The following is a 16,240-nucleotide window of genomic DNA, read 5'->3' as shown; positions in this document are numbered from 1 at the left end:
AGGTTGGGTGTGGCCAGCTCGACATCAATCATGTTGGGAGCACCTGTGGTGGCCCGAGCGCTGTGCCAGTGAAAATGGAGCTTGGGGGGGGGGGCGCGTGGCAGAAGCACCATGGGCCGCTCCTTTGCTGTTTTCAAGGGCGGCCTCAAGTACCAGATCTAAGCACTCCGCAAGCCGGATCTGGCTCACGTGCCTTGAGTTTGACACCCCTGCTGTAGACAGTCCTTGACATACGACGTTAAATGTACCTGGTAATTACAGTCCCTAACAGTCAGAATGCTGGTCCTCATGCAAAGGAATCAATTTTAGACCTTTTGTCACAGTGGTCATTAAGCGAACAGTAAAGCGGTTGTAAAGCGAAAGCAACACAGGCACAAAGCCATTGTTCTAGGGGCCAGTTTTCGTCAGAAATTGGTTCTGGCAAAAATATCATAAAATATGGACATGTGTCATTGCAAATGCCCACAATGCATCCTGTGATCGCAGGAAGTGGCAATTATTGGAACCAGGCGACAAGCAACATTTGGGGGAAGTCTTCATAACCTTGAACGGTCACTAAGTGAATGGCGGTAAGCTGAGGACCGCCGGTATCTTGTTTGTAAGTCTTTTCAATCTTTGGATGCTTGCTTGTTGCCAGATTGCTGGTTTTGCCCTCTAAACTTCCACACACCAATACAGGAAGTCCTCATGGGAAGGACTCGATAAATGGGGAAAAATGCCAAATCAGCCTAAACATCTCTCTGACTTTGCAACCAACCATAATAGCGAGATTACTTCTGTTTTGAATAGATCAGGGGTGTCAAAATCAAGGCTTAAATCTCGCCTGCAGATTTAAATCTGGCTGGCCTGGAAATAGCCTGCCCCCCGTGCCTCTGGCAGCCAAAACAGGTTGCAGGCGGGCCCTGTTTTGGCCAGCGGAATTATTTATTTATTTATTTATTTAATTGGTTTGTATGCTGCCCACTCTCGAGAGACTCAGGGCGGCTTACAGGTAAAAAAGGAAGGGGGGAACATACAAAAATAAAAAACAACATTAAAAATTCCACAACATTCATAACTTAAGATGGGGCTGGATAAATCAACAGCCCCAGGCCTGCCGGAACAGCCAGGTCTTGGTTGCTTTGCGGAAGGCCGGAAGGGTAGTAAGGGTCCGGATCTCAACGGTGAGATCGTTCCATAGGGCCGGAGCAGCTACAGAGAAGGCCCTCCCCCGGCGAGTTGCCAGCCGACATTGACCGGCAGATGGAATCTGGAGGAGGCCTAGTCTGTGCGATCTTATAGGTCTCTGGGAGGTAACTGGCAGGAGGCGGTCTCTCAGGTAGCCAGGTCGAATGCTGCAGGAAGCCGTCCAGACTGAAAACTGGGGCACGGGGGCCATGGCCCGCGGAGAACTACAATGCTGATCCTGCCCTCGAAGAGACCCAGTTTGTCGCCCCGGGAATAGACACATCTTTCCTAGTTGATTAGGTAGAGCAAAGGTGTCAAACTCAAGGCCCAGGGGCTGGATGCAGCCTGCGGGGTGCTTAGATCTGGCTCATGGGGCCGCCCTGGAAACAGCGAAGGACCGGCGTGCGGTGCCTCTGCTAGCAAAAACAGAACTCGGGAGGGCAGCCCTCCTGAACTCTGTTTTTGCAGGCAGAGTATTGCAGGAGGCCATCACAGCCAAAAACGGAGCTTAGGAGCCCGTTGCCTGGGCTCCATTTTCACTGCAGAGGGTTTCAGGAGGCCATCGCAGCCAAAAACAGAACTAAGGAGCCCGATTTTGCTGGCAGAGCACTCAGGCCACAGGTGCCCCCAACACAAGTGACGTCAAGCTGACCACGCCCAGCCCAGCCCCGAGGTCAAACATAACCCTTAGATGCGGCCCTCAATGAAATCAAGTTTGACACCCCTGAGGTAGAGGTCCTTGAATCAAAGTTGGAGGGCCGTTTGTCAGAGATGCTCTGGGGGTTCCTGCACGGAGAAGGGAGGGTTGGACTTTAGGACCTCTAGGGAGCCCTCCAAAATTCCAGGACCCTTACCCAAAGAATCTGCATCCCCATCCTCCTCCTGCATGACTTGCCAGAACATGGTCTGCTGGCCCGACTGGATCGGGGTTGGCTCAACCACATTTAACGAAACACCAGCGTCTTTCAAGTCCATGAGATCCTAGAAAAGGGAAAAAATCACTGACAGAAGGTCCAAAGTATGCAGATCGTTCCATGGTTAATAATTTTTGCAGAATAACACACGACAATGGTAAGTGTAACACAGGGTCCTGGATGCAGAAAGGGAAGATGGCTAGATGGATGGATGGATGGATGGATGGAAGGGAAGAAAGGAAGGGAAGTGAGGGAGGGGAGGGAAGGAGGGGGGAAGGAGGGGGGAAGGAAGGAAGGGAGGGAAGGAGGGGGGAAGGAAGGAAGAAAGGAAGGAAGGAAGAAGGCAAGGAAGGAAGGAATGGAGGGCAGGAAGGAGGAAAGAAAGGAAGGGAGGGAGGGGAGAAGGAAGGAAGAAAGGAAGGAAGGAGGGAAGGAGGCAAGGAAGGAAGGAATGGAGGGAAGGAGGAAAAAAAGTAAGGAAGGAAGGAATGGAGGGAAGGAAGGAGGAAAGAAAGGAAGCGAGTGAGGGAGGGGAGAAAGAAGGAAGGAAGGAAGGAAGGAATGGAGGGCGGGAAGGAGGAAAGAAAGGAAGGGAGGGAGGGGAGAAGGAAGGAAGAAAGGAAGGAAGGAGGGAAGGAGGCAAGGAAGGAAGGAAGGAATGGAGGGAAGGAGGAAAAAAAGTAAGGAAGGAAGGAAGGAAGGAAAGAATGGAAGGAGGGAAGGAAGGAAGGAAGGAAGGAAGGAAGGAAGGAAGGAAGGAAGGAAAGAAGGAATAGAGTCACATTTGCCTTTTCACTTTGCACATACAAACACATACTCAGCACTAAAAGCACAGTACAAGGTTATACTCTTTTAAGATCACATCAGATCCAATCAAACTTGACAACCGGAAATATTTCCAGCAAGATGCATAGCTATTCACAAGTCCTAGACTAAAATGATTATCCCACTCGTGGTGTTGTGCATCGCAGCCAGGCCAGTGCATAAACTCTAGTACTCCATGGGTTCTCCCAAAGGTTCTTTTTTTTTCTCAAGAGGCAACTGGACTTTCTGGTTTTTCTTTGAAGACGTTTCGCTTCTCATCCAACAAGCTTCTTCAGCTCTGACTGGATGGTGAGGAGCGGAAGGATTTATACTCCCTGCAGGCAGCTAGTCTGCACCTCTGAGTACCGCTTCATGCCACCACCACCCCCCATCGCAACCAGCCAAAAGCCTCAGCCACACCCCTTTGCCCTGTGCTCTTCAGGCGCTGCTTTAGACAGCTGCATCCTTCAGCCCAATTCTTTCCAAAAGACCCTTTTCTTTTTCCCTTTTCTCTTTTCTTTCACCTCTCTTTCTTTGGCATTTGTTTATCAGAAGGTTTCCCCTACCTCACTAGGAGAAGCCTGGTCCATTTCCTCTCCCTCGGCAGGAAGCAAGGAGCTGGAATCACCACAGTCTTTGCTTCCATTACCTTTAAAAGACAGAATTTTTTTTTCTTTTTTAGAAAACAAAAGGAAAAAACCAAATGCATTCCAGGTATCCTCAACTTACGACAGCCTGTTTAGTGATTATTTGAAATTGCAACGGCACTGAAAACCCTTTTTCACACTTAAGAACCATAGCAGCATCCCCATGGTCGCTTGGCAACTGACTCATATTTATGACGGTGGCCGTGTGATCCCCTCTTGCGACCTTTTGACAAGCAAAGTCAAAGGGGAAGCCAGATTCACTGAACAAACGTGTTACTTACTGAACGACAACGGCCATTTGCTTAACGATTGTGGCAAGGGAAGTCATAGAAGGGAGCAAAATTCACTTAACAAATGTTTCACTTAACAATAGAGGTTTTGGGCTCAATTGCGGTCGTAAGTCAAAGGACTACCTGTGTTGGGGAAAAGCTGGATGACATCAAAAAATCCCAGAGGTTTACAAGTCAGCAAAACAGAAACAAATTTGGATTACTTTGTTCAATTCTCTCCATTTTTTCTTTTCATCTGCAGGAAGGATCTTCCAATTTGTCCTAACTTCCTAACAGGGAGGACAATTAACCGGTGGAACAGTTTTAGAAATCATGGGGGCTCCATCACTGGAGGTTTTTAAAAAGAGATTGGACAACCATTTGTCTGAAATGGTATTGGGTTTCCTGCTTGAGCAGGGGGCTGGACTAGAAGACCTCCAAGGACCCTTCCAATTCTGTTATTCTATTCTATTCTATTTCCTATTCTAGTCTATTTCCTATTCTAGTCTATTCTCTATTCTCTTTCTGTTTTCTTTTTTATTTTCTAGTCTATTATTTCCAATTCTATTTATTTTCTATTCTATTTTCTATTCTATTCTCCTTTCTATTCGGGTCCAGTCTATTTTCTATTCTATTCTATTTTCTACTTTTTCCAATTCTATTTATTTTCTATTCTATTTTCTATTCTATTCTCCTTTCTATTCGGGTCTAGTCTATTTTCTATTCTAGTCTATTTTCTACTTTTCATTCTCTCTTCTTTTCTCTTCTCTTCAACTTAGAAAACCATTCAAACTTCCAACTCTCTTTAATAATCTCAAGGGGACACACTCATTTTTTTCCTCCAGCTAGACATCCAGACACATTCCCACAATTTGGTTCACATGGTGTTAAGCCTTGGCTTCTTAACCAAGGTTAAGGTGAAGGCTTATAAAATTATACTTTATATCTAACATTGGCTCGTTAGCACAATACCCTTTTGATATATTTATTTATAAATTGCCTACAACATGATTCACAAACTGTGCTAACCCAAAGCTGAACAAACTGGAATAGTGTTGTGTGTGTGTGAGTGTTTGTGTGTGTGCGTGCTCTGTCCATCTCACTCACACCAGAGGTGGGTTCCTACCAGTTCGCACCTATTCAGTAGAACCGGTTCGTCAAATCTACCGAGAGGTCCCACCAGTGGACCCGGAAAGCAGGCCACACCTACAGAAGAGGTTCCAAATTTTTTTGAAACCCACCACTTGTCCTTGGATATGATTATTCTACACTATCATGCTCATATTTATAAAACTCAGTGCCTCTGTGAAAGGTAAAGATGACTACTGCGTTTGTGGTGCAATCAGAACATTGCGTGTTCTGGGCGGCAAGCCACTCCCATCCGGTCACATGGGCAGCAAGCCACTCCCACAAAGGAGGCCACACCCACAGAGTAGGTTCGAACAATTTTTGAAACCCACCACTGACTCACACGCACATGTAATGATGGCTTAGTGGGTTAATTCCCCAGCAATTTATTTATTTTATTATTTATTAATGTTTATAGGCCGCCCAATCCCGAGCAATTCCCTTCACCAAAAACATCCAGACGAAGTCCAGCCAAAAGCAGACCAATGCTATTCCACAGAACAACAGCTAAGGTCCAAAGGGCTTGAAAGTTTCACAGACAAGGTAAACTCACAACACCACTGTTTACATGTGTGCATCAGTGAGTGGGACACCGCAATGTGATCTAAAGACAGCCACTCTTCTTTGAGGAAGGCCATCCTGGAAGACCCTACTGTAATCCTTGGCATTTCCTTACCCAACAAATGGATCACTCCATTATTGTTCTGTTTAATGTCTTTATAGATCTCTTCCTCATCGACATCCAAGGTAACCCTCTCTTCACCCAGGGAAATCTTGGCGATGGCCTCCTGCGACGGCTCCTGAATAACAGAGAATCCAATTTGGGATCGGACCAAGGGTAATGAAGCTGAAGCATCAAAAATTCTGTCAACTGAACACCGACATCTTCTCTACAGGTGGTCCTCAGTTAACGACCACTCGTTCAGCGACTGCTTGAAGTTGCAATGAATGAAACCAGTTGCAGCACCCATTCCTCAAAATTCCGGCTGCCGCACCACCACCCACAGATACCTGATCACAATCCAGAGCCACGGTGATATGTGAATGTATCATATTGAGCTGCGGTGGCGCAGTGGTTAGAGTGCAGTACTGCAGGCTACTTCTGCTGACTGCCATCTGCCAGCAGTTTGGCAGATCGAATCTCACCAGGCTCAAGGTTGATTCAGCAGTGTCCCTGGGTCACGTGATCCCCTCTTTGCAACTCTCTGACAAGCAAAGGCAATGGTGGAAGCCAAATTCACTTAACAACCATGTTACTAACTTAACAACTGCAGTTGTTACTCAACAATAGTGGCAAACATATTGTAAAATGGGATAATGAGCCGAGGTGGCTCAGTGGTTAGAGTGCAGCACTGCAGGCTACTTCTGCTGACTGCCGGCTGCCTGCAATATGGCAGTTCAAATCTCACCAGGCTCAAGGTTGATTCAGCCTTCCATCCTTCCTTGGTGGGTAAAATGAGGACCCCAGATTGTGGGGGTAATAGGCTGACTCTGTAACCGCTTAGAGAGGGCTGGAAAGCAGTATATAAGTCATTGGCATTGGCAATCAGCTTACACTTAAAATGTTTGTCCTGTGATCATATGATTATCATTTGCAACCTTTCCTGTCACCTTCCCATGAGCAAAATCAGTGCGGAAGCCACCACAGAAAAGCTTGCAAGTTGCACCCAGTACCTTTTATTCTGAGTAGCCCTGGCACAGAACACATTTGTCCCGCAGCACCCCCTCCCTAGCCTGCACACATTCTATACAGAACATACCCACCATCTGGTCCGCTGCAAGCCGCCTGGGACTTGCAATTTCCAGCTGGCTTCCCCAATGACTTTACGGGAAGCTGGCAGGAAGTTGCTAGTCAGTCAGGTGAGGTCCTCACTTAGCAATCTGTGATTTTCACTCAACAACAGCAATAGTGGAATTGCGGTCATTAAGCAATGCAGTCATATAACATCACACTTTATGACTGCATCGCTAAGCGATAGAAATTGGGGTCCCAATTACCGTCATTAAGCAAGCACAATATCATCTCTGAAGTGAACCTGGCTGAAGCCATCTTTTGCTGCCTCATAGCAATAGCAGTCAGACTTATATACCGCTTCATAGGGCTTTCAACCCTCTCTAAGCGGTTTACAGAGTCAGCATATCGCCCCCACAGTCTGGGTCCTCATTTTACCCACCTCGGAAGGATGGAAGGCTGAGTCAACCCTGAGCCGGTGAGATTTGAACCGCCGAACTGCAGCTAACAGTCAGCTGAAGTGGCTGCAGTACTGCACTCTAACCACTGCGCCACCTCGGCTCATGAATTCTAAAGGGGTGGGGGGAGTCAAACTATTTTCCAGAGCGCCTGACGGTAGAACAAGATGCAATGGGTGGAAACTAATCAAGGAGAGAAGCAACTTAGAATTAAGGAGAAATTTCCTGACAGTGGAATTGATCAGTGGAACAGAAGTTGCCTCCAGAAGTTGTGAATGCCCCAACACTGGAAGTCTTTATAAGATGTTGGATAGCCATTTGTCCGAAACAGTATAGGATTTCCTGCCTAGGCAGGGGGTTGGACTAGAAGACCTCCAAAGTCCCTTCCAACTCTGCTATTGTATTGTATTGTATTGTATTGTATCGGGGGTAGTCATAATAATAAGCTTTCCTATGGGAATAAAGGTCATCCCAACAGGTGGCAGTTGGAGGAGTGACCAAGGAGCCCGCCAAAAGCCTTAATTGGACAAAAGAGCCACGGTGGCACAGTGGTTAGAGTGCAGTACTGCAGGCTATTTCTGCTGATCACCAGCTGCCAGCAGTTTGGCAGATCAAATCTCACCAGGCACAAAGTTGACTCAGTCTTCCATCCTTCCGAGGTGGGTAAAATGAGGACCCAGATTGTTGGGGGCAAGAGGATGGCTCTGTAAAACTGCTTAGAGAGGGCTGTAAAAGCACCATGAAGCAGTATATGCTATTGCTAATGTGACTTGTGACACTTGGGGAGGGAAAGAATTGCTTCTTTAACTATGCCAGAAACGTGGGGAAACTTTCAGTTGGTTTTCACCAGCTGTGCTAATATGATAGGCATCATACCAATTATCCAATAAACATGTTCTTTGATGAATCTACCTGCCTCGGAGTTCTGATTTTGGCGGATGCGTTATTCTGAATGCTGCACTAAAGCTTAATTCCCCTGTCCTGCAGAGAGGTTCAAATATTACACATCTGACACTTTCCTACCTTAACCTCCTGCCGGTTCAGCAGGAAATTCTCTATCAGGGCGACCGCCTGGGAACACGTGTCCGACCCTCCTGCTCGGATACAACTCTGAAGCTCCGGTGGGAGGCTGGCCAGGAACTGCTCCAGGATCAGCAGTTCCAGGATCTGCTCTTTGGTGCGTCTCTCCGGCTTCAACCACTGGTGGCAAAGCCTCTGCAGTTGTCCGTAAACCCTACGCGGGTCTTCGATCTCCTGGAAGCGGAATTGCCGGAAGTGCTGCCGTTGCACCTCGATCCTGATGGCTTCCCCTCTCAAGATGGCCGCCCTCACTTTCCCATAATCCTCCTTGTCCCTTGTTTCTAAGCCGCTGAAGGCCCGCTTCGCTTCTCCACTCAGGGCTGGCAGGAGTCGAGGCACCCACTCGGCCCTGGGCCATTGGCAGGCTTGGGCCACCTGCTCAAAGGAGGCCAGGAAGGCTTTGGGGTCATCCCAAGGGGCATTGGCCAGCATTTCAGAGTCCTCCTCCCATCCCAGGTGGGGAGACGGCAAGGTCTTCAGGAAGTCCTGCCATTGGGTTTTGCAGGGTCGGAAAGATTCCCGCTTGATTTCTTGCGAAAGCTTCCATCCTAAGTTCTCCATCTCTGTGCATTTGGAAAAATCGTTACTGCAGGATTTCCTTACACGTTCCCCTTCTGGACTTCTAGATTTGGGCTCCATGTCTCTCTGAATTGTCAAACCACCAATATGGAACTGGGTCACTTCGTTAAAAAACACCCGGCCCCGATTACACTAACTGGAGGGGAATCTTTTCCCCGCCTCTTTCAAATTCTAGGTTTGAAACCCAAATCGCATGTTCTCCTCTGGACTGGCAGAGAGGAATCCCAAGCCAGGAGGCTTGTTAGCTTCCAAGTTGCTGTGAAGCCCTTGTGAAAATGTTGGCCTCTGGGTTTGCAGGGGGAGCTCCTAAACAAACACAAACCAAACAGGAGAAAAAGTGTGAGATACACCCAAAAAAAGGAGACAAAGAAAAGAGACATTGGGGATCCAACCGAGACATTTCCTGACAATTAGAAGAATTAATCAGTGAAACGGCTTCCCTCCAGAAGTTGTGGGTGCTCCAACACTGGAAATTTTTAAAAGGAGACTGAATAACCATTTGTCTGGAATGGTGATGGCTAACCTTTTTGTTGTCACGTGCAAAAAGCACTCATAATGCAATCCATGTGGGACACCCCCCCTCTGTTCCCCCCATGCATGCATATTCAAGTCCCATGTGCCCCACTTTGAGTCTAGTAGGCCTCCCTGCAGCCTCCTGGGAGCAAAAATGGGCCACTGGGGGGCTGGGCCACCTCCCCTCCCCACCGTTATGGACCTAGTAAGGCCTCTCCACAGCCTCCTGGGAGCAAAAACGGGCCACTGGGCGGCTGCGTCACCCCCTCCCCCATGGGCCTAGTAGGCCTCTCTGCAGCCTCCTGGGAGCAAAGCCAGGCCGCTGGTTGGCCACGCTATCCCCCCCCCTCACCATTTTGGGCCTAGTAGGCCTTTCCACAGCCTCCTAGGAGCAAAAGCGGGTGGGGGGGGGCATGCTACACACACACCCCGCTCCATTTTGAGCCAAGTAGGCCTCTTTGTAGCCTCCTGGGAGCAGAAACAGGCCACTGGGCGGCCACGCCACCCCGCCCCCTGTTTTGGGCCTAGCAGGCCTCTCCACAGCCTCCTGGGAGCAAAAACGGGCCATGGGGGGGGGGACCCCCGGCCCCCTCCTCCTGTTTTGGGCCTCCTAGGAGCCTCCTGGGAACAAAAACTGGCCATGGGGGACCCCATGCTTCCCCCCTTTCCCCATTCATGCGCGCATCTCCCACATGTGCCCCATTCCTGCGCATGCGCAGTAGACCCAAAAGTCAGGTGGCCAGCGGGAGGCATGCCACAGCAAATGGTTGTAAATGTTGCTTAGCACCTGGAATGTAGTCACATGACCGGGGAGGGGAAGCGAGTCATCGGAACTTTACAACTGGGTTGTAGCTAACTTTTGGGGAGTCCGTTGAATGTTTGAACGGTGGCTAAGGGAGCATTTGTAAGTCAAGGACTACCTGTACAATTATCCTCCAGGAGTAGTTACAGTTTCAGAAAGCCAAAGACTCCTGGCTCCATAGCAGCAAATAAATGTAATAATAGATAAAGTAATAAATAAATAAATAAAAATAGGGCTGGGGTGTCAAACTCGATTTCATTGAGGGACACATCAGGGTTGTGTTTGACCACGGAGGGCCGTGGGAATGGTGTGGCCAGGGGTGAGCATGGCCATGGTGGGTATGACACGGGATTCGTGTAGGGGGTGACCTGTAGTGGCCAAGTGCTAAGTCAGGACTTCCCTTCCTCTCCTTATAATCTCCCTTCCTTCCTTCCTCCTCTTCTTTTTCCTTTCCTCTTCATTCTCCTTTCTTCTTCCTTCCTCTCTGTCCTTATTTTTCCTTCCTTGCTATCTTCCCATCTTTCTTCCTCCTTTCTTTCTTTCCTCTTTGCCTTTCCTCTCCATTCTTGCATGCTCAAATGCAAAAGGAGAAACGTTTCTCCTTTTGTTTTGTTTCTAGTTTGTTTTGATGGCCCTTTGCCAGCAAAACAGAGCTGGGGCAGGCTGCCCACTGTGTTTTCACTGACAGAGGCACCGCAAACCGGTCCTTTGCCTGTTTCCATGCCGGCCCCACGGGCCAGATCTAAACACCCCGCTGGCCAGATTTGGCCCACTGGCCTTGAGTTTGACACACCTGAAATAAGACGTTTAATGCCCCAGAAATATTAAAGGAGCAAAATAATTTTTCTACTTCTCCCCTCCTATGTCAATGGGGAACCAATTGCTGCTTTCCTTTTATTTAAGAGTTCGCACAAGGTGTAATAAGTTTAGTTCTAAGTTACGTACATTTCAAGATAGATTTCCCCCTTTTTTATAGGCATCAATCTTGGGGGTCAATTTAACTATTTCAAAAGTGACCGATTATCTCCACGGATTTCTTCTCACTTCCAACGCACCCAGGATAATGAAGAACAATCAAAGAAGTGGTTGATGGAGACCAAATTTTAACAATTTAACAAACGATCTCCAACGAAAGTTGCATATGAGGGCAATTACAAAACATACTTAGGGAAAGCTTTTGAGAAGAATGGGGACAAAAGGCTAAGACAACTTTAATCAGAGGGCTTTGGCTTAACATGCTGCATAAATTTATCCTTTATGGCTTTCAACTCATAGTTCAGATTACCACAGTGGAAGAGCGTTCTCGTTATTCAATACGTTATTAAACTCACCATAGCTAATTAAGAACTAGATTCAAACTATATTTCCAAGAGGTAAGAGAAAGACGAGAGAGGAGACAAGGGATTGAGCCCAGAATTTGTGCATTTGAATAGATGGCCCTACAAAGCTTTTAAATAAATAAATATTTTAAATAAATCTCCCTAATTCCATTAGGTATAGAATAGGTCAGGGATGGTGAACCTTTTTTGGCTCGTGTGCCAAAAGAAGGGGGAACGCGCGGGGGGGGGGAGTTTCGTGCGTGGGCGTGCCACACCCAAAATGCAATGTGCAACACACACACCCAGTGCGCATGCGCGCATGACAGGCGCGACCCCCTATTTTTTGCATGCTTTTTTCACCCTCCCCAAGCGCCAGAGGCTTTTTAGGAGCCTGGGGAATATTAAAACAGTCTCCCCTGCCCCCCCCCCCCCTCCGGAGGCTTCAGGAGCTTCCCTGAAGCCTCCGGAGCGCAAAAAAACGGCCCTATGGGCAAACTGGAAGTTTGAGAATGGACTTCCGGTTTGCTCGTAGGGACGTTTTTCGTGTTCCAGGACTTTCAGGGAATCCTCTGGAAGGTCCCTGAAGGCTCCGGAGGACTAAAACCAACCCAGAAGTCCTTTCCCAAACTTCTGCCATGCGCGCTGGCCAGCTGACAGAGCAACGCCTCGCGTGCCCTGACAAATGACTCCACGTGCCACCTGTGGCACGCGTGCCATAGGTTCGCCATTCTGGGGATAGGTGGTACCTCGCTTAACAATAGTAACTGTGAGAGGATCTTGGAGTCCGAGTGGGCAACCATTTAAATGTGAGCCAGCCGTGTGCAGCAGCTGCCAAAAAAGCCAACACAGTTCTAGGCTGCATAAACAGGGATAGAATCAAGATCACCAAAAATGTTTAGTATCACTTTATAAAGCCTTGGTAAGATAATGCTTGGAATATTGCATCCAGTTTTGGTCACCATGATATAAAAAAGGGTGTTAAGCCTCTGGAAAGATGGAGAGAATAGCAACAAAATGATTAGGGGACTGCAGATTAAAACACATGAAGAACGGTTGCAGGAGTTGGGTATGTCTAGTTTAATGAAAAGGGAGGACTAGAGGAGACATCATTGCAGGATTCCAATATCTCAGGGGCTGCCACAAGAAGAGGAGGTCAAGCTAGTCTCCAAAGCACCTGAAGGCAGGACAAGAAGCAATGGATGGAAACTAATCAAGGAGAGAAACAACCTAGAACTAAGGAGAAATTTCTTGAACAATTATATCAGTGAAAGGAATTGACCTGCAGAAGCTGTGGGAGCTCCATCACTGGAGGTTTGGATAGCCATTCATCTGAAATGGCATAGATTTCCTACTTGAGCAGGGGGTCAGACTAGAAGACCTCTAAGATCCCTTCCCATTGTTATTCTGTTAATGGAGTGGAAGATGCGTGGGGATTTCAACCCAGACCTCCATACACTCCTGGGACTTATAAGTAAAAAAAAAAAAAGGAAGAGATTCGCCACTGCCTTCTTCTGGGACGCTTCCCCCCCCTCCCCGATTCTCCAGCCTAATCTGCAGCACGGGGCATTTCCTCGTGGTCTCCTTTCCCAGATGTTAACCATGCCTCCACCTCCTCCTGCCGGCCAGCGGATAGCAAAGACGGAATGGCGGACAACAAAGATCCCCCACCCTCGCCGCCCTTTTGTCCCGCGATGGACATTCGCAAGGCGGGCGCAGCGCAAAGCGGATCCTCCGGGGCGCAGGAGATCGCAGACGGCTACGGCATCCCGGGATCCACTCCCGCGCCCGCCGGCTCAAGGGGGATCGGCGCACCGGCCAGGGCGCGGCGGAGGCGGCAGGGCCCTCCTCCGGTTCCCGGGGCCAGCAGAGCAGGCCGGGGCCAGGCGGCGTCCAGCGTGCCTCCCGTGGGCGAAGGGACCCCGAGCGTACCTGCAATCCCGGCGCCAGCGGGGCGGCTGCTCTGGCCCGCTTGCACCCGACCGTCCCGCCGTTGCAGCGGAGGCGGGAAGAGGCGCCCGTCCCCGGATTGCGGGGGTTTGGGAAGCGGGGGATCCGACGGCGCCGCGCCTCTTCTCTCCTTTCCGATCCCGCCGGCCGGGCGCTGGATTAATGGCGGAGCCGCAGAGCAGGCGAGGCTCCTGGCCCCACCGCCCCCTGCCGGCGGATCGGCGTTTGGCTCCGCCTCGACAAAGGCCCCCCGTTCGCACGGCGCCCCGAGCCAGGGATGGGAGCCGGCTTGCGCTTGGCTGACCCTCCGCGCCTTTGCGCTCCTGCCCGCCCGGACTCGCTTTCTAGCATGGGGGTGAAGGTGGACAGGTGGGGGTTGTCCTTGTAAACTGGCCCCTGTCGCCGGATTGCAGGACCCGGGCCCCTGCTTGGCCAGATGGGATGGGTGCATTAGGTGGGTGATTGAGCCAGGTTGACACAACACAGTCACACACCCAGACACACACCATAGCCATGAATGTGCGGAGAGGGCACGTTTTGTGAACGTGGGTTTGCAGTGCGAGCTTGCCTGTGTATGGATGGATGGATGGCTGTATAGATGGGTGCATGCATAAATAGACTAGACTAGAATACAATAAAATAGAATAACACAGTTGGAAGGGACCTTGGAGGTCTTCTAGTCCAACCCCTGCCTAAGCAGGAAACCCTATATCGTTTCAGACAAATGGCTATCCAACATCTTCTTAAAGACTTCCAGTGTTGGGGCATTCACAACTTCTGGAGGCAACTTCTGTTCCACTGATTGATTGTTCTAACTGTCAGGAAATTTCTCCTGAGTTCTAAGCTGCTTCTCTCCTTGATTAGTTTCCACCCATTGCTTCTTGTCCTGCTCTCAGGTGCCTTGGAGGATAGTTTGACTCCCTCTTCTTTGTGGCAGCCCCTGAGATATTGGAACACTGCTATCATGTCTCCCTAGTCCTTCTTTCTATTAAACTAGACATGCCTAGTTCCTGCAACTGTTTTTCATGTGTTTTAGTCTCCAGTCCCCTAATCATCTTTGTTGCTCTTCTCTGCACTCTTTCTAGAGTCTCAAATGGATAGATGGATGGATGTATGAATTAAAGAATGAAAGAATGCACGTGATGCTTTCCCTCCTTCAGCCCAATCTGAAAATCATTTTGCTTTCTTTTCCCTTGCTCTTTATTTTCCCTGAATGTCAAAAGGAGAATTAGAATCCCAAGAGTTGGAAGGGGACCTCAGAGGTCTTCTAGCCCAACTCCCTTGGCTGTCCAATCTCTTCTTAAAACGTCCAGTGATCCACAGCTTAAAACGTCCAGTGATCCACAACTTAAAAATAGGGCTTTCGGGGTCTGGCTTAGTCCAGTTCACCTGTGGGACTTTTTCCACACCTGTTGTCTCCTGCAATCTGTCAGTGCCAGCCTTGCAGACCCAAGGCAAGGCAAGGAAAAGTTGGCCTTGGGCGAGTTCAAAGAGTGAAAGCTGGAGCTCTTTTCAAAATAAAAGCAGGAGAACTTGTTCAGGAGTTGAACTTCTATGAAGATTTTCAGTCATCTATAGTTGCCCCAAAACAGTGTTTTTTTTCCAAACTGGACTTTTTTTATTTTTCTAGAACACACTGGACACCCATTTGCATTGGGTCTCCTAGTGGAGCAGGGGATTGAACTAGAAGACCTCCAAGGTCCCTTCCAGCTCTATTCTGATTGATTGATAGAAGCTTCTTCAGTGGGAAGCAAAAGAAAGTCCAGTTGCCTTTTACAAAAAGCACCTTTGGCATAACCAGGACCTGGATCAGCGATTGCCAACTGGTAGTTATGGTCCACGAGAAAAGTTTGGTGGTCCACAGAAAAATTATTTGCATTTTTTATATTATATATTCTATCCTCAAATTACAGCCCCTGGGCCGGATACGTGCAATGAACACTTGTGTTGCTGCAGTGAGTCTCCCCCTTTGGGGTCTTTTTGTGTGTGGGGGGGTAGAAATTTTGACTTGGGGTCTGCTTCAGTCTCCTGGTGTGGGGTTTTGAGCGAAGGCTGGAGGGATGTGCCGCTGATGGCAAAGAGCTGGAGGGCCTCGTTCCAGTGGGACTGCATCATGGCTTGGAACTGGCTGACCAGTTCCAGGGTCGGTACCTGGCCTTGCACTCCCGCAGGTCTTCCCTCTGCTTGGAAAGCCTATGCTCGTAGTCCTCAGTGAGCCGCCTCCTCGGTCAGATCCGATTTGAACCAAGCCAGCTGTTTTGTCAAATCTTTTTCATGGTGGCTGCTTAGCTCCAACAGCTGCTTCCTGTTGGGGGCCCTAAGGGGGTTGGGAGGGGTGGCTGGGAGGGGAGGGGCAAGAAGAGGCTGGCGAGGCATCCCTCGATGGGAGTGGCATTGAAGTGGCCATGCCCACCCAGTCACACGACCACCTAGCCACGCCCACCCAGCCGGTCATTAGGCAGATCATATTAGCGGTCTGCAGGATTTAAAATGATGGATTTAGTGGTCTCTGAGGTCCGAAAGGTTTGTGATCCCTGACCTGGATGATTGAGACTCTCCACGGACAAATTCTGGAGATTGAAATCTACTCATCTTAAAAGTTACGAAGGTCAAGGAACCTACTCTAGATGAGGAAGCATGTCAAGCCTTAGTGAGGCCCCTTATTTTGACTTTTTGAGTTCTTAATTTGCATGCCGAGTCTGTTTTTGTTTTCTAATTAGGTCCCTGAAGAGTCAAGAGAGTGGAGAGAATCCATTCACGAGGTTCTTCTCCGTGCCCTCGAAGAATGCCATGTTTTGGTTTGTTACATGCTGGTCATCTCGCTCGCTCGCCACCCGTCTCCCAAGATCTGCCACACACAGATAAGGAGGCGTTCTCCTAT

At 49.0% G+C, this 16,240-nt stretch overlaps 1 protein-coding gene across 3 annotated transcripts in view; it reads right to left on the bottom strand.

Annotated features, from left to right (window-relative positions):
* The window catches only part of LOC106555643 (zinc finger protein 18), a 29,862-nt gene extending 20,782 nt beyond the window's left edge, over positions 1-9,080 (bottom strand). For all 3 annotated transcript variants that reach the window (XM_087711432.1, XM_087711430.1, XM_087711429.1), the window contains exons 1-4: positions 8,143-9,080; positions 5,606-5,729; positions 3,452-3,534; positions 2,022-2,148 (exon numbers count right to left, since the gene is read on the bottom strand). In XM_087711432.1, coding sequence (XP_087567558.1) covers positions 2,022-2,148; positions 3,452-3,534; positions 5,606-5,729; positions 8,143-8,838 — 1,030 coding nt within the window. In that variant the 5' untranslated portion in view covers positions 8,839-9,080. The remainder of the gene's footprint in view (positions 1-2,021; positions 2,149-3,451; positions 3,535-5,605; positions 5,730-8,142) is intronic.
* Between the last annotated feature and the right edge of the window lie 7,160 nt (positions 9,081-16,240).

The sequence above is a fragment of the Thamnophis sirtalis genome, unplaced genomic scaffold (genome assembly GCF_051295495.1).
Source record: "Thamnophis sirtalis isolate CommonGarterSnake01/CBP01778 unplaced genomic scaffold, rThaSir2_p1.2 scaffold_3, whole genome shotgun sequence".
NCBI classification, from domain to species: domain Eukaryota; kingdom Metazoa; phylum Chordata; class Lepidosauria; order Squamata; family Natricidae; genus Thamnophis; species Thamnophis sirtalis.
The sequence above is the reverse complement of the archived record's forward strand: the minus strand, read 5'-3'. Positions and strand labels throughout refer to the sequence as shown.